Source organism: Acipenser ruthenus, chromosome 7 (genome assembly GCF_902713425.1).
Source record: "Acipenser ruthenus chromosome 7, fAciRut3.2 maternal haplotype, whole genome shotgun sequence".
Lineage (NCBI taxonomy): Eukaryota > Metazoa > Chordata > Actinopteri > Acipenseriformes > Acipenseridae > Acipenser > Acipenser ruthenus.
The window spans coordinates 65,042,786-65,067,761 of NC_081195.1; the positions used below are offsets into that span (position 1 = coordinate 65,042,786).

The window sequence follows — 24,976 nt, forward strand, 5'->3', positions numbered from 1 at the left end:
CAGACAAAGGCTGTGTTATTGGTCTCGTATAAGGCGTGGAGTTGAGCACCCTGCTTAAGCACGCAGAAATAACTTACGTTCACTGGAGTTCTATTTTATTATGTTTGACTCTTAAGCACAAATGCCTCAATAAAACAAGGCAGTCGTGGTCTTTCGCACTGCAGATAACTCGTTGGGAATTGATTAATGAGTCAAGCAGGTCCTTGAATAAGATTATACATATGGGCATAGCAGCACAGCTTCTGAGCCAAAGATGAATGTTTTGTACACTGCTGGTGGCCTACTTTTTTTCTTGAACAGGAGTACTGCTGGCTTTTTCCGACATCAATGGTATTGGTACATTTGTACACCACACTTTCTTTTTTACAGCTCGTTATCATAGCAACATAAATAAACAGGCTGTGGCGATGAGCTATGAACCTCCCAGCTGGTAAGAGAAAACATATGTGAATTAAAGCTGGAAATCTGTCACGGATACTATAGAGCTATTGCTTTAAGAGAGCTGTCAGCTAAATTCCAATACAATGATCTCAAATGAGGCACCCTGAGTTACCAAATGTACAAATGACAAGCACAAGTAGAAAATATGATTTTTCTTTAACCACCATCTTTTATTTACCAATTGCTACTGGTTTCCCAAACCCACATTAAGCCCCCTAAGTGACCTTATGAAAATAAATCTTTCCATGCAGCAAATCAATGAAATAATAGTTCCAGCAAAACTTTGAAACTGGAGACAGTTTGGGGGCTTGAATTACTAGCTTTTGGTCTCAGTACTAAATTGCACAATTGTGTTACCCCAACATAATAGTTATCCTACCTTTCATACTGTTTTCACCCATTAATTGTATTTGAGCAGTCAGCTTAATTTTCAATGGGTTCTGAAAGTGGTTTGAAGTCTCAGTTCTCCTTCTTCTTCAAGGGAATCTGCAGTCACATTGTGTCCAGCTCAGAGAAAGTCTCCCTTGCTTAGTACTGTACAGGAGAAGGACGCTTTCCTATACAGGGAGTATAACAGCCTCAGATGTCTGAGGGAGTCTCTTATCTAATAATACACACATGCTCACAGAACAACCACCACAGAGGCGTCTTGCTCTTTACCATAAGAACATAAGTTGTGAATGAGGGGAGCTGAATTTCAGCAGTGACAACATCTCAACATATTTTTTGATCCTCTGCCCTCTGGTCCTGGTCTGTGGATGCACTTTCATCAACTTCAATCAAGTCTCCACTAAACTGTATTTGTTCTATGATAAATAGATTCAGTTCCCTTAATTTATATTCATGATTCATTTCGTTTAGTCCTGGAATTTATTTAGTGAATCATGTGCTGGTCTCCCTGTTTATGTGGAACAGAGCTGGAAATAACCTTGTAGAGGGCTGGGGGTTGGGAGTGAACCGGTGACCCCGTACACAACATGCAAGCATCTTAACCACAATCCAAAAGAACCGGGCTTGTCTACTATTCGTAGTTTTAGAGCTTTTAACTTGTCACCTCATGACAGGGGACAGGACAGAATCCGCAAAGGCAGTGTATCACACAACACTGCCCGTCACACTGGAAACAGTCTGCAATACAAACTGAATACCCCATTGCTGTTTGAAGACTGCAGGACTGAAAGGGTTACGCATGTAACACTGGAAAGGCTGCTCCTTCAAAATCAAAAGTTCAGATCATTGAGAAAATCTTGTGCATACACGATTTAAAACAAGTGTCTCCACAGAGGGGTTTTACACATGTGGTGCTGATGTGCTAATCCTTCGAAGACTCATCCACACCGCTGAAAGAAGACGTTGAGTTGCTCAGTAGGTTTCATTCAACTTTATGAAACAAAATTAATTAATTCTATAGGGTGATGCAAAGCATCTGGCCATAGCTGTGCATCACAGCATGTGAAATAACAACTTCTTCAACGCAAAGAAGAGTCCTTACAGAGAAAAGTATAAGTGTACAATTGAATGCCAACATGATGTAACAGTGATTTATAGAAGCATACATTATCATTTGATGGCACTTGATTGTGCACAAATTAACAACTGGGACAAGAAGGTCAAGCTAGTCAAGCTATTTGACCTGGGTGACTCTGAGTCAGTGGGTGGGTTCTGTTGTATTCCTACTTTCAAGTCCTTCTATTTCAGCAGTTGGACTCACTGGCTCCATGGTGTCTGGTACACTGAAGTAGAACTGTGCTGACCACTGATGTTGAGCAGAGACTAGCAGGTGCTGGTTACACAGTAGGAAGGTCTATTGGTAAAGTCCTGCCCAGTTCATTACTCATTTTAAATCGGATGGACACACTTTTGATTCTGCACGGCCCCAGGCCACTGTTAATTGATATTGTTAGCAGTCTCCCAAGCCAAAGGTAAAGATGATTAATACACAGTCTAAAGCCTGATGCTCATTTCTGTATGGTGACAATGTCTTGTTAATGTCACGCTTCAATTAAGTGGTCTGCAAGTTAACATAGTCAATTGTATTACTGTATATTACTTTATTTTTAAGGAGTTGTACCTTAATGTGGTCTATGTGCATGTGACATTGTCAGTTTGTTGTCTTGACATGAAAAAAAAGGTTTTTGACTAATTTTGCTCAATTAATTGAATCCATCAAGTAGATGTTGCTGTAGAAGAACATAAAAAAAAAGGTTTTCCGACAGGGTCACTAATATCTTTTTACCTTGTTCTGCTTTATTCTATCTCACTTTGCATTAAGCAGGGAAGGGGAAATGGGAACATATTAGAAAACAAGTCAAAAGAATAGTAAAATAAACACAATGTTCCTCAACTCAGCATTTTCTTACATCACATTTAGGACTCACATCTGATTGTCTGCTCAAGGTTTTTAGTTATGCTGAGCTAATCCAATATGAAATCAAACCAATGACCTCCTTTTGGTGGTCAACACAAGACCCTGGCATCACACTGGTAAGCTGCTGCATACCACCATAACATGTTTTAAATATTCTATTCACGTTGCTTGAGACACATACTCCAGCCATCCTCAGCAGCAAGCTTAACACCTGTCGCTGACTGTATAAAAAAGGGGTTATATAAGGAATGAGGCAGCTGCATTGACTCACGACTTAACAGAGAAACACACCAGTCAAGTCAGTACACTCGCAAAGCAGCGTTGTCTGAAACATTGAGCCTGCATAGTTTGCATGGAAACCATGAAGAGGAATGGGCTTACATGCTCAGCATTCATTAGGATATTAGATGCCAGTTTATTTATAATCACACAAAAACATTCCTTTTTTATCTTAAGACAAACTAATTGCACAATTGCTGAAATAATCAAACAGTATTTAGATACAGCAAGTTAAAGTAGGTCAAGTAGCTGTTGTGCTAGCTAGTCCCATTTTTTACTTGATCTTTCACCTTAAATTTATGCTAGATTAAACTAACCTGTTAAATCAGGCCCTAATCAGTGCTTCTTTAGGAGACTCTTAAATCCAACCTTAGCTCTGCCGATTTGCAAGAGTGAATGATCTCTTCCTCTGTAAGCCTTGCAGAAGCTTCAGGCTCGGGAGACCCACCTGGATTGCATGTCTTGTGTCTTTTGCTGGCTGCTTGGAATGGCACCCGAAGACTGCTGGCTTACTTGCTGCTGAAGTTCCACCAGGGACTGATAATACTGCTGCTGCTGCTGCTGCTGCTGTTTGTAGCGGGACAAGCTGAAAAAGAGCCCTAAAATGGCTTTTAAATTTCCATTCCTTATTTCTGTAAAAAGAAAGAGAGGGTCGAAGCTCAGTTCAAAATTAACACCGGTAGCCTCTTGTATCATCTTCCATAAATCTGCAGATTCGGTGTATTTTTGGTTTAGTACTGCATGTCCTGCTTGCTACTTTGTATGAAGCATTTGCAACATCTGTGTAATACAAGTCCTATAAAAGTATACATTATTCTTAAAAGTTACATGATTGATTGAAGGAGGGTTATATGATTTATATTATATAACCCTTTCCTGAGAAAATGTATAAATCTGTACAGAAAATACCAGGGAAAACCTCTGTTTGCACACAGCCCCCCTGGACTTGTAACCTGTTATTTGGAGACTGTAAAAGCTGAGGTAATTATATATTAGAGTGTATATTAGAAAAGCAGTAAAGTATGTCCTATCAGGCTTGAGAAAAACAAGCCAGACTTGTAAAATGTGACCCACAGAAATACGACAATACAGTATACTGGTCATTCCAATCCACAGTAATGTCTGTGTGCACTAAATGATTTTTTGTGTGCAAGTCATACCAAAACCACATAGTACTGCAAAGCAAGCTGAATAAACCATTATAGCATGGACATTTTCTGTCCTCATTATCACCAGGACTCAAGATGCTCAAGCTGGTATAGCTGAAGGGAATATCTGAAGTTTATAATGCTATAGCAATTTCTTTACACTGTATACAGTGACGCTTTCAAATCACAGTTCATTTTAAAATGTAACTTCAGAAACAGACAAACACCCACAGTACATATACATACTGTATACACACCAAGTACATTTCACAAACAACACAGACAAACACCTACAGTATATACACACCAAGCATATTTCACAAACACAGACAAACACCCTACAGTATATACACACTGTATTCACTTTGAAAGAGAAAACATGACACAAAAAAGCTTAAAGTAGTAAAAGGCTTTTATTTATTTATTTGTTACTGTTTTATTGGTGGTTATACAGGCTTGTTGAGTTTAAGGGGCATTAATTTGGCCTGAACTTCTCCCAATTAATCTTTTTGGGATTGTATCTGCTGTAGCAGCCTTATCCCTGTTGAGCCTCATTTTAAATATCTGACCTCATTTACCTGGAATGTAAACATTTCTTAAGTGTCATTTTTCCCCACATGTAAAAAAACTTTGCTTTGTCATATCCTTTTTGAATAATAATCTTACATAAAACCCTCAGCAACAAGGGAAACAAAGATATAAACCAGCCAACAGTTCAGCAGAACTACTGAGCCCATAGTATTTGATTTTGCTTCAGAACTGAAGCTGCTACAGTGGTGGGGTCTTTCTAAAATGTAACTCTTTTGCATCCATTACCGCACTGAATTGCTACTCTACCCCCTAATCAGGATCAAAGCTACTTTGGGCTTTCCATACATCTATTTAACAGTAAGGGCCACACAGTTGACATGATTAAATACACATTTAAATGGTGAGCTGGAAGGCTGTGCGTTTTCTCAGCCCTGAATGTATGTAAGCAGCATTGTAATGACCAAAACTGCATGAAATCTACAATCCATGCATGCATTTGATTTCACAGCTATATCCCTGAAGAGCCCCAGGTTAGCATCATTTAGATCCATGTCCTTCAGTAAGGATGGACAATCAGTTATTAATATGTTGGCTTTGAGAAAGTCAATCTGAAATTAATGAAAAAGTTATGAGAGTTTCAGAACATGTTGGGATTTGCTTTGTAACATATTCCTTTTATTATTTGATAACTTTTGGTAAAAACGAAATACTGGTGTAAGTTTAAAAAACAAAAAATAAAAGCACTGGAAGATACAAATTAAGTATTCGCAACTTCTAGGGTTAATATATTCTGCATGATAACGGTGGGTATGATTTTTGGGAAAATATCTAAACCTTTTAGAGCATCAAACAGTCCTTTTTTTGTTGTGTCGTAAAAATGTGGCACAGCTATTTGTAAGTATGAGAAATCCTTTGCATGAAGCCGCGCTGCTAATTTAATTGCAAGTCTATTTTTTACAGCTTGTGAAAATAGCACATTCCGCTAAGTTGAAGAACACGTGGCTCCTAATAAAACATGCTCTATATAGGACACAGAGATATCAACCAAAATAGAATTTAAAAGTAACTTTATAATTAGAAATCTCTTAAAGGTCAGTCTGCAAAGTTGCTTTACTTTCTGCCACAGTTAAGCGGATCACTTGCTGCTCCCGCTGTACGCTTTACTGTATCCGAAATGTGATAGGCGAAAGGGTGCCCTTCTCAAGCAAAGTTAAACCAACATGCTCTCAAGAGACACGGCAGCCTTAAATATCATTCGGCTGTCAACGTTAAGCCAAGAGCAAACAGAAAAAAGTTTAAAAAGAGCTGATGAAAATCCCCTGGATTCTGTTATTTTTAACTTGGCAGTCATCGCTGGATTTTAACTTTCCTTAAAAGATGAGGCTTGTGTAAAATTATGAGAGAACATGTTTTCAATTGCAATAGAGCTTGGTATGTTATGAAAATAACAGGGTTTATTTCAATGATCGAAGCAGTGAATATGAATACCGCCGTCTGGTGTGTTCCTTCAGGGATGATTCATTCAATCCCTTTATTAACGTCAATAAATATAATAAGGTCCATACTACAGCAGGTTTGTAAGTTCACAGTATTTCAAACTTAGATAACATCATTAAAATATCCCCCTATGTACTGTAAAATTAGCATGTACAGTAATAACATGTATTATCCCAAATTTTAAACAATCAATCAGAAGTTGCTTTTAGTATTGTATGCACATGTACACTATGAATATACATATTTAGACATACATACATATTGTATATAAAATGAAGAAGAAATGTAATTGATAAACTGATAACTCGCTGTTTTAGAATTAGCTACAAAGTTTCAGGCTTCTAGACTGGCGAAACATTGTAGTGATTTTTTTTAAATAGTGAGTTATCAGTTAATAGTGATTGATGAGTAACCTGTTGAGTCCTGATTCTCCTTGGATAGAGCTGTTAGTTGTTTCTGAATTCTCTCTCTCTCTCTCTCTCTCTCTCTATATATATATATATATATATATATATATATATATATATATATATATATAAATACTCAAGCAGGCATACGACACACATTATTATTATTTTTTTTAAATATACAGTTTATATACAGTAATATATGACAGGAACTTTACACTGTAGTGTGATAACATGATTTCTTACCTTCTGCTGAAAGACCCTGTACATTCACTCCTCGGGCTGCCAGAAAGCTGAGGCAGACATCAACATTCTCAATCTGCAAATGGACAGAAACAAACAGGAGCCTTAGAACTTCTCCAAAAAAAAAAGTGTCAGGGAGAGAAAGATGCATGAATACTTCACATTCATCACATACTAGAGCACTCAGCAAAATTTAACAAGAATGATTACTGCTAATTAGGGGATTGCTATAAAGCTTTCATTGTCCACTTGCAGTTGATGTCCAACAATTCATAAAAGAGCCCTATCCTGAACGGCATGCCAACTGTTCAACAGCCCACCTACTTAACATCATACTTGTGTACTACAAATAGGGGGGAAGCATGCATACAGGATGAAATGGCAGGGCGTATACCTGGAGATGGGGATCACTGCCTCAGTGAAAGAATGTGATGAAAAAAACATTCACATGTGCAGACCTACTGTACAGTGAGACTGTTTCTGGTATGAATGCCATTTCTTAATTTCTATTGACAACACTTATTATCATCTCTTTTCATTTACATATTTATTACTTTCTCTCTCTCCCGTTCTGCTACACTGTGCTGAAGAGCTCTTTTGTATCAGTAGTGCAGACAGGCTGCTTATACAAGGCACCAGTCCAGGAAGCTGGGTAGTGTAATGGGCTCTCTGTCTACACACACTCGCCTGTCACCTTGTGGGACCTTGGAGGCCAGCCAGCTGAGACATGACTGGCCGCAGATAAAATGAACTCACAGACGAGCACTCAGGTTGGTACAGGTTTAAATGGATCAGGCCAGTGGGGTGCTCGTACTGTGGTGGGATAAGCTTCAAGGAATGATAAAATGATGGCATCTTCATCATAATAATGTAGAGATGCCCTCTTGGACACAGAGGAATCACTTGAGTTATTGAGTTTTGAAAATAAAAAATAAAATAAAATAAAGTCGGATAATACAGTCACAAACAAAAGTATTTGGGCAATTAAAAAAAATAGAAAAAACACAAATAAAGTGATTTCTAGAATTTCTAATTGTTCTATTGAAAGATATACATTGAATTGTTCGGTTGTGAATTTCTTGACCATCTTCTCTCAATTCCTGTGTCAAATCTTTTGCAGTAATCCGAGGATTTTTCCAGGCTGCTCGAACCATTCTTCTTCCAGATTTTGCAGAAATCTTTCTTGGTCTTACAGAACTGGAACTAGTTGCAGTAGTTCCTGTATTCCTGTGTTTGTCCTGTGTTTTTCGTTTAGTTGTATCACTGACATTTTGAGATCGTTGCTGTACTCTTTAGTTTTAACCATTTTTTGTTGCTTTTCTTAAATCACAATTTTCTTTTTTTTTTCAGCACTTGATAATTATGCATTTATTTATTCTATAATTATCATCAGATGTTGGTTTTCAATCATGATAATTGTCAATAATTAGCAATGAATGGGTTTCATACAAAATATGTTGATAGCCCAAATACTTTTGTCAAAGTATGAAATTAGTTTGTTCATGTTATTTTTCATTTCATGCATGTTATGTAATAATTTGTTGTTTTATTATAAAGCTGAATCTCTACTTTAATGTATATCTTTCAATAGAAAAATTAGAAATTATACAAATCACTTTCTTTGTGGCTTTGTGCCTAAATACTTTTGTCTGCGACTGTAAGTACCGCAAATGTGAATAACTTCAGCCATAGAGGTGCTTATACTCGCTTACAGTATACAGTACACAGAAGTGGATGGGCTTTTATGTGAAGAATTGCATTTTGATAGAAAACAGAGTAAACCCAAGTGCATCATAACGTCAACAGTATACTGTAATGCATTCTAACTATGCTTCAGCATATGCTTTTGTCCGACAGACAAATACAGAAAGACTAAGCGAGAGACAGACTAATAATAGAGCGCAGGTCTATACAGTAGATGCAGCTATAGCCAGTAGATATTTATACTGCTATATCTGCTAATATCCACTGCTGTGTGAACATCTGCCACATATTGTCACAGCAGCTGAATGTGTAAAAACCAACAGAGACGCGTGCTGATTGGGAAATGTATTTTTTCTTAACATGTGGCTAAACTCACATTTTTTAGCACATGTGCTGAAAGTCTAACTGCCTAATTGTTCCGCATCATAAATTGCACTTAACTTGCATACACATTTCTAAACATCTCATTCTTCATGGCACAGGAGAAAGATCAAATGTGTAGAGAAGATGTCAAGCTCACTGGAGGCGAGGGAGAAGAGTGCCGCCAAGTAAATCGTTTAAGAATGATAGCGTCGTGTGACGCCTGTAGGGAAGAACACTTTGACAGTTATGTTTTTTTTTTAAGTTAAATAGGAACTGGTGTCTTATTAATTAAAGCATTATGTATCCTTTATTTAATTCATTGAATTCTGTGTTGACAGCAGTGGTGAATGAAGTCCTTTTTATGACTAAGAAGTTACTAGGTATTATCAACTTCCCATACAATGCACCTTTGACCATTGTTCCATAGTCCAATTTCTGTGTTCTTGTGCATAGTTTAGCCTTTTAGTGTTGTTCCCCTTTCTTAACAGGTATTCTTTGTTGATTTGATGGACAACGACACCTGTGCCTTCTGCCAGTTCTGTTGTCAATTCAATGCTTGTCCTGTTTCTATTTAAGGATATTATCTTCAAGTATTGCTCGTCCTTGTTAGACAGCTTTTTGGGTCTTCCAGTCCTGAGTTTGTCAATTACACATGATGTTTCTCTGTACTTGTTGATTATGCGTCGGATACCACACCTTGAAAATCGAGTGATGCGAGCTATTTCACTCAATGTTTTTCCTTCTTTATGCAAGTCAAGGTTATTATTATTATTATTATTATTTGTTTATTTAGCAGACACCTTTATCCAAGGTGACTTACAATTACATCTCACCCTAAAGACGAAGCACAAGGAGGTTAAGTGACTTGCTCAGGGTCACACAATGAGTCAGTGGCTGAGGTGGGATTTGAACCAGGGAGTTCCTGGTTACAAGCCCTTTTCTTTAACCACAGAACCACACAGCCTCCTAAAGGTTGTTATAATAGTAGAAAACACTGGTTGCTTTGAGTAAATTGTTAATGCTCACAATGCATCAGAGTAGAAAAATGCACAGCAGTGTGTGTGTGTGTAATTAATATACATATATATATATCATGTTTATAACATTAAGTAATTGATGCCTTACAATAAAGTATGTGCAGTCTGAGGAATATTCTCCGATGGCATGTGGCAATATATGTGGTGACAAGTCAAATATGAAAATAACCAAGGAAGTATTGAATTGCATCAAATTTAAATCTGATATTATACAGTTGGAAATTGTTACTGGGCAAGTCAACAGACTCTTACTCCTGGTTCCTGGTTTGAATCCAGACCTTCGTTTCGGTGGTCCACATCACAAAAACCACCATCAATGAAAATAATGATATAAAGTACGTGACAGTTTCTATTACACAAAAACATATTCCTCTCATTTACTGTGATACTGCTGTTAACGCATAATACACGCAGGGTTACAATATCATGAACAGCTTTTGGAATAATTAGACACACACACACACACACACGCACACACACACACACACACACGCTCACCCCTCCAAAAAATAATATAACAAAACAGAGACTAACAGCAGGTGAAACTGTGGTTCTTGGCTGTAAATTCTTGGGGTCACTTAAATCTAATTAGTAACCAACTCATTTATATTAAAACCTTACATGTTGCAGTGTATGAAGCCATTTTAATTACCCTGAGCTGAGCAAAAACACTAACAGCCCCGATACAGATTTTTTTTGTAAATTAAAAACAGCTGACCACCATTACAGTTTTACGAGAATTAGGAACTACTGTATATGCTCTTCCCTGTCGATGAAGGTTTCTGCTCTACTTTGTGTAAAAACTCACAATAATGTTTACCTCATAGAGGCTGCTCGTTGATTACTTGTACTGTGCATTTTAGCTGCAGTTCTCCTGGGTGCCCTACATACCACGGAACAAAGGTTACAAATGCAGAAATGCATTTGAATTGATTATTTGGTTTATAAAATCTACACACAGATGGGCCTCAATGTTGTAAGGCTACAGGAGGCAGGGCTTGAAAAATCACAAACATATAATTTTTTACCTCATATGTGTGACATAGTTATTAATAACATGCAGCCAAAACGTTGTTTTAAAAATAAATTTAGCATACATTATCTACTGGAAAAAAATGGAATACAAAATTGGAGAGCTAGTTTTTTTTTTTTTTTCTCAGAACACATACATTCAAATTGCCATCAAGAGATAAAAGGAAAGAAGAGGAGTGCCCCTAACTGGGTATCTGCATTAGTCGGAGATGCAAGGTTGAGGTCCTTGTATAGGATAGCTAGGGCTGTTTCTGCATTTTCCTTTATCTGCTCTGAGGATTCGTGGACATCTCTAACAACTTCTACTAAGTGCATCCCGGGATGATAAGCGCCACACCAGTCCAGTTAATCAGCTGGACTACTGTATAAACCTCTTTGAATTAATCTAACCTACATCAATACCCTTAACGCCTGCCTATAAATGAAGTCATCCAACCCAACTCCTGAGACTTGTTTGACTTTGGTATGCCTTTTGGAAATGGGTAGAACCAGAAAGAAGAAAGCACTGGGAACTGTTCAATAAAATGGCACTGTCTTGTTGACAGATTCAATTTGGAACGCTGCAATTCCGCTCCAGCAGAAACCTGAATGATCATGACAAGTTAATCATTTTAACGAGGTGCAGAAATGTCATTAACAAGTCAGTCCACTTCTGACAAAACTCTAACCAAGGTGCCCAGTGACAAGTACTTGCAGTGCATTAGGTCATCCTGGTGACCTCAACTGAACCTCTTATACCCGGAAACTATTGCTTTTTTATTCTAGCAGTTCAAAAGAACAAAACAATAGTTTCCACCCTTTAATTGATGCCAGATAAACTCGACTTAGCATCAGACAGTACTTAAGCTTAACATAACCCTCACCACTGCGAGGTTCCACATAAGCAGAGCTCATCAATGTCTCTCCACATTCTACAAACTAGCAAACAAAATTCAAAGCTCAACAAGGATAAAATAATAATAATAATCTTTATTTTTATATAGCACCTTTCACAGTGGACCACCATCGCAAAGCGCGTTACAAGATACGAGACTAGGGTGTGTGAACTATGCATCAGCTGCAGAGTCGCTTACAACATCTCACCCGAAAGACAGAGCACAAGGAGGTTAAGTGACTTGCTCAGGGTCACACAATGAGTCAGTAGCTGAGCTGGGATTTGAACCGGGGACCTCCTGGTTACAAGGCCGTTTTTTTAACCACTGGACCACACAGCCTCCTCAAGGGACGCCACTTAATCGCAAAGACCCAGAACACAGAGAGCTATTGAGGATCAGTGCACGTGCATGTTCGCAGTTGGCTTTCCTTTACTGTTGCACTTGATTCTAAACATGTATGGAGATGAACAGTTTTAAAATGTGGGAGACATCCTGGAAGTAAGCTTTCATCCAAGCTATCGAGCCAAGTACAAAAAAAAAACAAAACAAAAAAAATAGAAAAACACATGTTAGTGGTCAAGATGCCTTTTTCAAACCTGAATTTCAAACTGACCAACTTCTTTACCTCAACTTTGCAATTCTATAGGGAAACCGTGTTTTTTAAAGATGTGCGGCACTTGTGGGATGAGTACAAAAAAAATTTTTTAAAAGCTCAATAAAATCGATAGTAGTGTGTATCAGAGAGCGGTCAGACACCGTGTGGACTGTTAACAGATGGAATACAGATGATGTTTTCTTCTTCTCTACCACTAACGAACACTTACTTCCATTAGACATCACATGCTGTGCATTACGAGGACACCAAGTGAAAATGTAATGATTCCTGCCAACTAGAACCTTTGAGTTTTACAAGAACCACTGCATTTTTATTACTTTCTTTTACGTCATTCCAGTAATAGGTTCAGGACTACTTATAAAACAAAAACTAATAAGTTGAGAAACATTTTAAGCAATTAGGTTTGGTTCATTTTCCTCCACCAAATCTGAATTAATTATTTTTCTTTTTTTTCTTGTTTTTTTGCTGAACAATGTTTTCTAAATAGAGTATATACAGTAACTATTTCCCATTCAGAGAAAAAAACAAATGAGAAAACTCTTCTGTTCCCAGAAACTGATTGCAAAACGTTGTAGTTGGTGTCCAACAGCTTCAATTGATAAGAGGACGTAGTATATTATAAGTCCAATTGATAAGAGGACGTAGTATATTATAAGTCCAATTGTCTATTTTGCATTCCTTCCTTCAAGGCACAGAGTAGGAGACACTTCTGTACACAGACATTGCTGAGGTTATGGTATGCGTTATCTAGTCATGCTGTTGATGCTAAATCATTAGAGTCCTTCAAGACATGATTAAACAAAACTTTTGAGATCAATCAGCTACTAGGAACCGATCAAGCATTGATGGGCCAAATGTAAATATTCTTATGTTCTCATGTGTCTGTGAAAGTGCTGATTTTTGCAGTGTATAATGTTACCTTGACTATGGATGCTACTGCCATAAATGCCAAAATGATATGATCTGTGCTAGTAGTATTACAATGTGGTTGCCTATGCTGTGGTGCCACCATTTCCCAAGTTTCATGGCTCTGTAATGATTGAGAATGGCAAAGTGGTAACTAACTTTTTAACCATCTTGTGTATTTCTACTATAGAATTCTGTGACGGAGTAAAAATCCTGAAATAAGTTTTAAATCATCCCATTCTTTGATTCTCATTCTAGAATGTCATGTACTTCAATTGTTCTGCTCTGGTGTTCTTATTATACTACTGTTTGCAACACTTCAGTATACTAACTAAACTATACCATACTATACCATACTATACTATACTATACTATACTATACTACACTATAGAGCAGGAAGGGCCAACAAAGTTGAAATAAGAATAGAAAACACTATCCATGCCCATGTAAATAGAAAGGTTACACATCAGGTTATTCAGGATTTAAACTACTGTAAATTAAAAAATATCACTGTATGAAAAAATAAGCTTCTTCATTATGGAAACGTCTTGTTCTACACAATGTTGTGCTCCTGAGTGGAAGCAGGACAGTGTACAGTAAACGATGTTACATATCAAAGCTAAACCATTTTTGCTTTGTCATTAACAGAATCTTTATGTACTTATAAAGCAAACAGTGTGGGCACGCTGTGGCTGAAGCTTCAATTTATTAACATTGGTTTTCCAATACCCATACCTCACTGTATCATTTCAATGTAGCTGCATATTCAAAAAGGCATGCCTGCCATCCAGTAAATTAGAATGCGGTTGGAATTAGAGTAATTCCTTACATGCAAGTTATTTCCCTCTGCACAACTTTGTGTCAGACATCAACTGAAATAACTAACTACACATAGCACTTTAGAAAGAACGCACAGTACAGAGGGGATTTCAAGTCAAACTGGCTGCCACAGGAAATTTGGTAACACTCGACAAATACTGTTTAAAATTAAGCTTCCAGAGAGGCCAAGTACAGCAAGTTTATGTAAGCTTATTTACCAGTTCAACCAGTTAAAACAGTCTTAAACCAATCGAAACTACACTAAAGGAAAAATACTAAAGAAATAAAAAATGTGGTTTGATAGAAAAAAGCATATTGAGGTCATATAGGTGATTGCACTGAACATCACAAAATACTTAGCTGTACAACTTTTAAACCGAAAGATCAACATTATGTAAGCATTAGTTGTGGCCAATTAAAATACTGATATTACTTTTCATTCTGAATATGTACACATGTGCTGTAGTAGCATGAATTCACAACATCCAAATGTCAATATAAAACACACATTCAAAGTGTGTATGCCCACATACACTTTAATTACAGATTATGGTGGTTAGTCCAGTGCTCTGCCCTTTCACACAGTTGCACACCACAAAACCACAATTAAAATACTGTACTCCTGCAGCAGTTCACATATTAGCTGGTATGATTAATTTGCTAGACCTAGAACCTAAACCGCCAGCTTTAGTCTCTGTTGTTCTCCTCATTAAATAGTGAAGGGAAATATATGAATTCATATTTCACTCTTTGAGATGATGATGTGTCATCTTGCAATATCTTGACTTGCATACACACATTAAGAAGACAAACTCGTTTTGTCATTCAAGTACTACAAGTCAGCAAAGCATAATATAATAGCATCTGAAGCATCAACAATGTAACCAAATGAATCTGCCTTCCTTAACATGTGTAAGGAAATCCACCCACAGTCCTAATGCTCCCCTGCCTAGGGTGCTCTGCAACACCTTCCACCCACACGACACACTTACATCCAACACTAACAAACACAGGAAACAACACTTCATAGCAATTTGTCATTACCTTGTAACTGAAAGCTCGCCGGTGACAGACTAGAGAGCCCGACGTTTAGCACAGGTGTGCAATAGCAATCCAGCAGGACCACAGAGCCACAGCACCAAAAAATGACAGCGTGCTGACAGTATCAAATGACCCCAGGCAAGAGCTGCACTGAGCTGCATTCACTTCGAGAGCTGAAGTCAAAACATGTGAACTGTTCTCACTTCCTTTTAATGGAGTCTCACATCGCTCAGTAGCACAGAGGGCAGGGTGAACTGGAGGGTATACCTCTGCTTCAACAGGTTGCCTTTTCAGGAATAAGAAAAGTTAAAACAAAAAGAAAAAAAAACGTTGCTTCTTCCAGTCCAGCCCAACAGCGGTGTGTACTGGCTTCTTCACGCCTCCCAGTGCTATTTGTGAAAGCCCTCAGTGGCAGGAAAATCTAAATGGACTTAACTGTGGATAAACTGAACGCTATTTATATTCTGCAGCAGGAGTCCGTAAGGATTGCACCCTACTGTTAAGTCATTTGTTCTGAGACACAAATGCAGCGTAGAAAATCTCCCTTCAGAGAAAGGAGTGGGACTCTTGAAGTAGGAGTTTTGCCATCAAAGAGCAAACCAAGGAAAACTTTTAAACCCCTTTTAATTAAAACAGGACTTCTGACAGGTGGCCTGGACCACAAGTACACCCCCACAACAATTCTGCCATGCCATAAGGATTAGGGTGTTTGGCCTCTGTGCAGATACCATGAACAAAGATGCAGAGAAATAATATTTTTGTTGTGTTTTTGGCATGATAAACATCTGTTTCACTAGGACAGTCCTTTCACAATTAATGGTGCAAATTCCACTTTGGCGTACAGAACTTGACATATATGGCCTTTTGGTTAAAAGACATCAAAACTACTGAGACACAACTCACAAGCAAAACATTGCGCCTTGGGGCCTTCATGTTACACAAGAGAAAATATTTAAACTGAAATAACAACACATACTAATTGTACAGAGGCAGAATTCCAACCCTTAGACAGCATAAACCTTAAAATAATAAATATATAATTTCAAAATATATAACTTACCATTTGAGATTGACTCCCAGGACAGCCATTGATGTCTTCAACCTTTTCATTGGCTAGAAGACACAATAATAAGTGTTGGGGAAAAAAAATCTCTAAATACACACACATACATATATAGACATATTAGTTTCATGTGTGTGTATATATATATATATATATATATATATATATATATATATATATATATATATATATATATACACACATATACACACACACACACACACACACACACACACACACACAGATCTATATATACATACATTGCAGGATGAACAATGCACCCTTGCTGTGGCTGCTGCAGTATAGAGTTCAGCATGTGTCAGGAAATATCAGTCTCAGAAGCAGTGAGTTCCAATTGCAGGGGACATCGTAGGAGGGGATTTAAAAAAGAACTGCTAATACATCAGCCACTGCCAAATAACTGCTAACATGAAATCCACAGCCATTGTCTTTTTCAAGGGCTGGGATAAAAAGTTTCAAGACAGCCCAAAAAAACCCCTAAAAAAACAAGCTGAATGAGCCACTTCAGCTAGCAAAACACACACATGGGAGGCACATGGTGTCATAGAACACTATTTTTTTTTTTTAAACAACCCAGCTTCACGACATATTGTGCCATTGCCACTTTCCCTTGGATTGAAAAATTCTCAAGACATAGTAGTATATTTACAATGATGTTTACCAATGATCTGGATGATATCTGCCAATAGAACTCCGTCTGCAATGTCCTGCTGTAGGTCCTTGATCAGCCTCTTGTGACCAGACTTGGCAAGATAGTGATTGGCCCAATCAGTGTAAATCTGCATGGGGAGAATAAGGAGGATAAAGAATGGTCGGTTTAAATGTGAAAGAGGAGGTTATTCTGGATTGCATTATCCAGCTATTGCTGAAAAGGAAACCCTGTGCTAAATAGATTTTTATGATTTTCCTATTTTAGAAATGAGTCACTTTTGTTTAAATACCAGGGCCATTCTGACCACACAAGAAAACAAACACAGCCTCTTTTTATGAGAAGTGCTGGTCGCAAATCAGTCAGCCCCTACTCTCTGCAAGTATAACTCGCAAGAAACAGGAAAAGCTTACCACAGTACGGTACTTCGGGGAATTGTAATTCATCTCAAACTTTGGAAACAGCACACTGTGTTTAATGACTAAGCAGACTGAAAGAAATATTTATCAACTTGTTTACAAGATCACTTTGGAGTACAAACATTAGCACCTGTCTGGAAACCTGCATGTAGCCTCCAAATTCCGATTTAAAAAACTACCACCTCATGTATTGAAAAGGAGAAGATAAAGCAACCTCAATTAATTGTATAATATGGTTGAGATGAGGTTCAACCTGGAAGGGCCAAATAGTGCTTTCTGAGGTGTGTATCTTAATGCAAAATCACACTCGTATTTCCCACAACACCCAAGAAGTTCCACAAATATAGGGTATAGAAACTCTGCAGATGTGGTAGCATGACTCCGGGATTGCAATACAGTAAACAATATATTGGATATGTTTTCAATTCCTGTAAAGCACTTTTTTTTTTTTTTTTTTAACAACCAGCTTCCTAGCCAACCTAGCCAACTGTTTATTCAGTTCCCACCTAATTCATTTAGCTATGTGGCAGCCACACCATAGTTTATTTTTCACCAACTAGTTTAGTTTAGCTAGTTTAGTTTATAAATAGGAAAACCCACTTCAATGTATACAACGCTGATTCCATAAGGAAACACTAAACATCATAAACATCATCAATTAGCGGGATTGCTTTTGGATAAAGCATTTCCATAGCTGAAGTTGGTTGGTGACTCGCTGTTAACTGTTTTCAGTGTGGAGTAGTGGTTAGGGCTCTGGACTCTTGACCGGAGGGCAGTGGGTTCAATCCCAGGTGGGGGACACTGCTGCTGTACCCTTGTGCAAAGTACTTTACCTAGATTGCTCCAGTAAAAACCCAACTGTATAAATGGGTAATTGTATGTAAAAAATAATGATATCTTGTAAGTCGCCCTGGATAAGGGTATCTGCTAAGAAATAAATAATATGTCTTTTTCTTCTTATTTTAATAAAACAGACATTTTTACCCCCTCCGTGTCTAATTAATGGTATCCCTTTCTTTCTCTTTTGATAACGTATCTCTGAAAAGCTTCAAAAGGGCACAATTTCAAAGGCTTATTTGTTGTGGTTTTTTGAGCTTTTTCAATAAAGTTAAAAGGAACAAGTGAAGTGCCACAGTCGCACACTCTCAACTTCTTACACCAGAACAGCTTCTAAATCACATTTATACAGTCTCATTAACTCTACACTGCCTGTTCTTTCAAAGCACAGATTTCTCAACTTTCTCCAAAAAAATCCTCTTTTGCAAGTTTATATACCTAGTTTTAAATGATCCGTTCATGACTTATCTGTCAAGTGCAAGGCTGTGCTCTGGCACGAACACAAGTTTAAGGGCAGGAGCTTCATTCTGGCATTTGTGTGGTCCTGTTTGCTTACACAGTCTTTTCTAACCTCAGAAGGCACAATAATTAAAACTGCAATTTGAAACTGTTAGAAAAAAAACTAAATCCAAGCAGGCACTTCTAGGAAAGGAGCCGTCAATCAGCATTGCTTTGGTTTCCTTTACACATTCTTTATTCACCCCATTTATTATTCACAGAGAAAGGAAGCAAATTAAACAGTGTAACAAATACCCAAATATAGCAATACACTCCTCCGGCATCTACATACGTGCTGGAAGAATGGTGCAAGGCACAAATGAGCCGGGTATACTGTTCCTTTCCAAATCATTTTCTGCTTGTTTAACTTACTAATTCTTTAAGCATTTAAGGAAGTCAGTAGAGAATGAAATGGATTGGGTACTGCTGTTTCTCTCCTGAGTGAATACTTTTGATGTGACTCATAGGAAATTGCCACTAATTACCCTTAAATAAATTAAGTGTCGTCTTTGAAAGTCAGGTGATACGGTTATACTAAAGAGCTTTTTTTTTTTTTTTTTTAGGTTTGTTTGCAGGCATTTTTGTAAATGTATTTAAAGCTACTGTACACATACTGTATAGCTTTGTTTCTCACTTAAAGGGGCCACATTTCAAGTATAGTATCCTATCATTTGTTTCTTTCTACTGAAACATAATCAAAAAGAATGTACATGCCTGTATTAAACAGTCAGCTTGGCATATATAGTATACAGTCCAATAAAAATAATACTTTAGAATTAAATGATTTCTGATATCAATACAAAGCTCCCACAGTATATAGAAAGATATATAACACACACACACACACACACACACACAATTAATGTCAAGCCCCACAGAAACACAACAGTTGCATATCATAATGATCTACAAGGCATTTCTAAAATAAATAACAGAAATGCATCTGACCCTGTTTCCCACACGACCCAAAACATTCATAAAATCATTCCAGCATCTGTAATTCCAAAGATGGGCTTTTGTTGCAGCAAGAATCTGCAGCCTGTTAAACAAAACTGTCCCAGTCTCAAGTCCCTGAACTGTGGATTACTCAGTTAGGAATATCATACTGTACCCCTCTGTCTCAGTCCGTTGACTCATTTTCTGTTCCTGGTAATAAGCGTGACTCGCTCGTTTTCTTTCTATATCATGTTTTGCCCTAACCCTGCCTCATTTTTCCACTGTACAGCCGGCACATAAGTCAAATAGAGAAGCTCAGACTCATTAATCAAATCAGCAGGTCGTTCCCGCCCCCACCCCCCCCCACCCCCCAAAAAAAACTATGAATCCAGCCTCCCCGTGCCTCCCTATCCCTCTCATTGTACCTTGCATGTGCAGAAGAGAAGTCATTCTTCAGCATACTCTCTGCTTTGCAGATAGCAGATGGATTGCTTTATAGTCTGGTCACATTGCAGTGCCTATCGGTTTTGCAGGTAATGTAAGTAATGTGCAGTAGCTCCAAACTTCCACTGGGAGGTGTTAGCTAACTGATGGAACTGAGAAGCTTCTGGCCACAGAACATGCTAGTGCTGAAAAAGCCAAAGCAGCATATTATATATATATATATATATATATATATATATATATATATATATATATATATATATATATATATATATATATATATAATATGGTAACACCTGGGTAAACGAGGGACAGCAAGTATATTGAAAGCAAGGGCTTCCACACAGGTGTGGCTCATGCGTTAATTAAGCAAATAACATCCCAGCATGCTTAGGGTCATGTATAAAAATGTTGGACAGGCCTGGTTGCCTATAATTATGGTTAGCATGGCTGTAAGAGGAGACCTCAGTGAATTTGAAAGAGGGGTCATTGTTGGGGCGCATTTGGCAGGAGCTTCAGTGACCAAGACAGTTCAACTTGCTGATGTTTCACGAGCAATGGTGTCTAAGGTGATGTCGGCATGGAACTCCGAGGGAAAGAAAGACATCATCAGCAAAGGGCAACAGTGGGCGGAAGCGCATACTCCAGGATCGTGATATCCGTGCATTAATTCGAAGTGCAAGGCAAAACAGGTGAGCAACTGCAGATCAATTGACTGCAAATTTCAACCTGGGGCACGAGCAGCCAGTTTCATCGAAAACGGTCCGCTGAGAACTCCACAGAGCAGGATACCATAGTGGCCCAACACCCTATTAAGTGACTTTACATTGGTGTTTCCATTTTTGTGTCCACTACCTGTATATATATATATATATATATATATATATATATATATATATATATATATATATATATATATATATATATCTATAACACAGCGAGGCAAATGCATGGTTTTAACGCAAACTAATAGTTTTATAACCAGATGCACAAAATGATCACTGTATTCATTGCCAGCAGTCTCTTTAGTCTGTCCCATCTTTGCAGAAGGACATGAAAGAAATTAAAAAGAGCAGTCTGCCAACCTACAGATGACACACACACACAATTATATTGAAAATAAATAAACTGAGTTTTACTGTCCGCATTCAGACGGATGCAAGTGGTTTACAAATACAGTAACACTTACAGCATGGTCTATTACTTTTAGAAGCAACCCTTATTAATAGTCCCTTTTGTTTACCTCAAAAGTAGTTTCTCCTCTAGGGACACCAGCTCCCATTCACCCTAGTTAATGCTTCAGCTATGACAGCAGGAGGTTAGACATGACTTCACAAGCTCTGTTTTATCGAAGCAGGCTTTCTGTGTCTACAAAGCAGCAGCAACTGTTTTAACACAGATCTCAGCCTGCAGTTTGAAGGTGTTGTAAGAAATAAACTGAATCTGAGTTTTTATACCATGAAAATGGCAAGGCTTAGCAAAGCAGTACAATGTTTTCATTTCTGCTGCATAATATCAATTGTGGGGCGAGTTCCAGCAGACAGTAGGAATCTTCCTCCCCCAAGCCACTTGAACAATAACCCAAGCAAGCGGTCAAACGGGCACATGGCATTAACGTGATCATTTGGTTGCAGATTTTGAGAATCTGCAATTATTGTTTTTTCAGCTATCAGCTGACTTCATCACCAATCACTTCAAGCAAGCCATGCAGTTGTCAGAGCGTGCATGCTGAGTGTAGCTTGTCGAGCCAAACTGTATCTTACGCACGCAGGTCTTTATTTTCAGAGGAAATGAAAGAGGTTCATCCATCAATATGTGCTTACTGCATCTTAAGTGGTCCCCCAGCTGCACTCCATCACTAAAGTAGCCTGCTTTCGAGACGTTCTTTATTGGAAGCCAACTTGTATGGCAATTACAGTATCCGGTTAACAAGCTATAATTGTAACAGAAGTGAAAAACCTGTATTTCTTTTTCTTTTTTTGTAGAAAGTCCTGTTAGACTATTAATGTACCATGAAGTTAATGGGCTTGATTTACTGAGCGGAGTTTTTGATCCAGTGCAAACAAGGAGAAGAGTAATGTCAATGTAGCAAAACTACAGTCCTAGCAAACACTGAAGAATGTTTTAGGGCTGCAAGTAGTTTATGAAAAGTTCTGCAACATCAACAGTTTTTTTTTTTTTGTTTGTTTTTTTAATTGTATACTAATTATAACGGTGACAAAAAAAATAGGCTTTAGTATTTTTTACAATGTAATACAGAAGTATTACAGCAGCTGTGAGTCTCATATCTCTATAGTCTTGACTTAAATCCCATGGGCGAAATTCCATAACTCAGGGATAATATAGTGACTGAAATGTATTCAATTTCATTTTTAATACATAGTAGTGCTGAATAAAAACACAGTAAAACACCTATAATAACTAGTATAGACTAAATATAATATGAACAATACATATAAAAGCAATAATACATGTACAAACATGTACAGTACATGCTACCAGTCTAATAATGTCCAGTAACAAGCCTCTATTTCCCTGGTTTCCCCAGAAAATGCTCAATATTCAAAATACTGCAATGCAGCATTCAGTAAATGACACTGTACTTGGAGATGTACAATCCTAAATGTTAATACTACCTTAAGTAGTTTGGTAGCAGTGGGACACAGGGAGCTTTTCTACCCAGAAGAATATTGAGGAGATGCAGTTCCTAAATTCCGCTGCGGTATACTTGTACAAGGACAGTAGGCCACAGATCAGCAATCATATTTTCATTTGTATTTGTTTAAAACTGTTTAACCAGGAACACCTCAGTGAGATGAATATATTGAATCGCTTTCTGTGAACACCCCAGAAGACGTGCACAACACATTCAAATGATATCCATATTCATGCATATTAAAAGGGCACAATTCTGAAATACAGAGAAACTATATTCCAGTGGGCTAAAGCAGCACTTTTTATTGCACTGTTTAAAGGTATACAGTGTTTGTTTTTTTTTTTTCCTTTTGCACTATTCAATCCTTCCCCAACCAGATTGTAGTCATTTTGTTTATATTTAAAAATTGTATGTGTTTGATATATTTCCTTATTTTAAATAAAAGTATTTTTTTTTATTTGTGTTGAATTTATACTGTATATGTGCAATTTGAATTATCATTTTATATTACAAAATTCAAAATTAACAAAACCTGATATATTGTACTATTAATGCATACTTCCCATCTTCTTTCTGCAGCCTGGATGAGTTGCTATGCTGATATAGGCTAAGCCCAAGGCACTGAAAGGACCCCTTCAAGCACTAAGCAAAAAATAAGTATTGCACACTCAGAGCAACTAATATGATCTCCAGTGTATCCTGTGAGGATCCCTCAAGAGCAGACTCGTGGATTCCTTCACAGGCTGAGGAAGAAACAAAGCTGAAGCTATGAAGTGCTTCCTGTTGGTGGGCTGGAAGTATTTTGAAGTACAAGAGTAAACAGAATGTGTACATTTTACACCTTACCCAGGCAGTGAACATAAAAGTGTCACAACTGGACTTGGCATAATTGGCATGCAAGCCTTGATAAAATATGTCTGTGCCAGCGAGCACACTTTGCACATTTTGGGATTTTGTATATTTGATGATGGGCACTTAATTGCACAGTCGATGCATGTGTTACAAAGTCCACACTGGCTTATACGAGACGAAATCCTAATCCAAAAGTTAACACGCTGCAGGGTAGTTCTCCACGTTCCACTCCAGCAAAATCAATCACATTCCAGAGCACTGCATTAATGGGGCGCTACAAAATGTGGACGTATTCTCTTCAAACATGTCAGTCAATAATGTTTTGCACACTTCAAAAGACCCTATGAGAAGCCATGCTGGAGCACTAAATATGACTTGCTTGGCCCAGCCAAAGTCCTTAATTAGGACCAGTTACTATAATGGTTTCTGCTGGCAAGAGGATCTTAAGTACTTAACCACTTCAAAATGAGAATGGCCGTGGAACAGGAAACCCAGACAAGGACATTTATCCGAGGAATAAACACCACACTGGCCTTGGCTTCTAGTTAGTTTGTTTTTTCCCTGAAATGACACACTGACTTTGGGCAATGCAGAATGTTTGAAAAAAAATATTGTGCTTCATGATTTTATATAAGCAATCCTCATACTGCTAGGGGACAAAGGTCACACCATTATTACCCTTTATATAAAAGTCTTACAGAACTTGTTGTAATTAGTATGTAAATTATTATTAGTAGTAATTATTAGTATGTATTTACCGTGCATCTTTCATAGAACAAAGCAACAAAGCATTTAGTTCCTCTCTCATTTGGTATTCTGGTTCATATAGTCAAAATGTGAAAAAGCAAGTAGGGTCATTCCGCGTCAACTCGACCAGAGCCTCCCACCTCAAGATTTTGACTTTGCTTATATTTTGTGTAGTGGAAGATACAGGTCAGGTATGAAACCAGGCCAAATATTTAAGCTCAATGATGAAAATGTGCTTATTTCACCACAAGTCCTTCAAACGCTCATCTATAACTCATGAATGCTTGTTTCAGAACTTTGCAAGAATCCATTTTTAAAGATGGCAACAAAGCAGAAATAAGCCCTATGACAAACTACTTGCATGTAAAGATTATACACATTTTATGGTTTTGGTTTTATGGATTTATTTATTTATACACATTTTATGGTTTCTCTTGGTTTAAACTCAAACTATTTGCTAATATTGTACAATATAACCCACAACAACAAAACGTGTGTTGTTCATGTTTGTACATTTATTAAACTGTGAAGGAGACAGATTACCAA

General features: G+C 37.6%; 1 protein-coding gene across 12 annotated transcripts in view; it reads right to left on the bottom strand.

Annotated features, from left to right (window-relative positions):
* Positions 1–24,976, bottom strand: part of LOC117415139 (neuron navigator 3-like) — a 283,877-nt gene that overhangs the window by 83,307 nt on the left and 175,594 nt on the right. For all 12 annotated transcript variants that reach the window (XM_059027613.1, XM_059027614.1, XM_059027603.1 and 9 more), the window contains 4 exons: positions 17,054–17,171; positions 16,369–16,421; positions 6,918–6,990; positions 3,537–3,720 (listed from right to left, as the gene is read on the bottom strand). In XM_059027613.1, the coding sequence (XP_058883596.1) occupies positions 3,537–3,720; positions 6,918–6,990; positions 16,369–16,421; positions 17,054–17,171 (428 nt within the window). The remainder of the gene's footprint in view (positions 1–3,536; positions 3,721–6,917; positions 6,991–16,368; positions 16,422–17,053; positions 17,172–24,976) is intronic.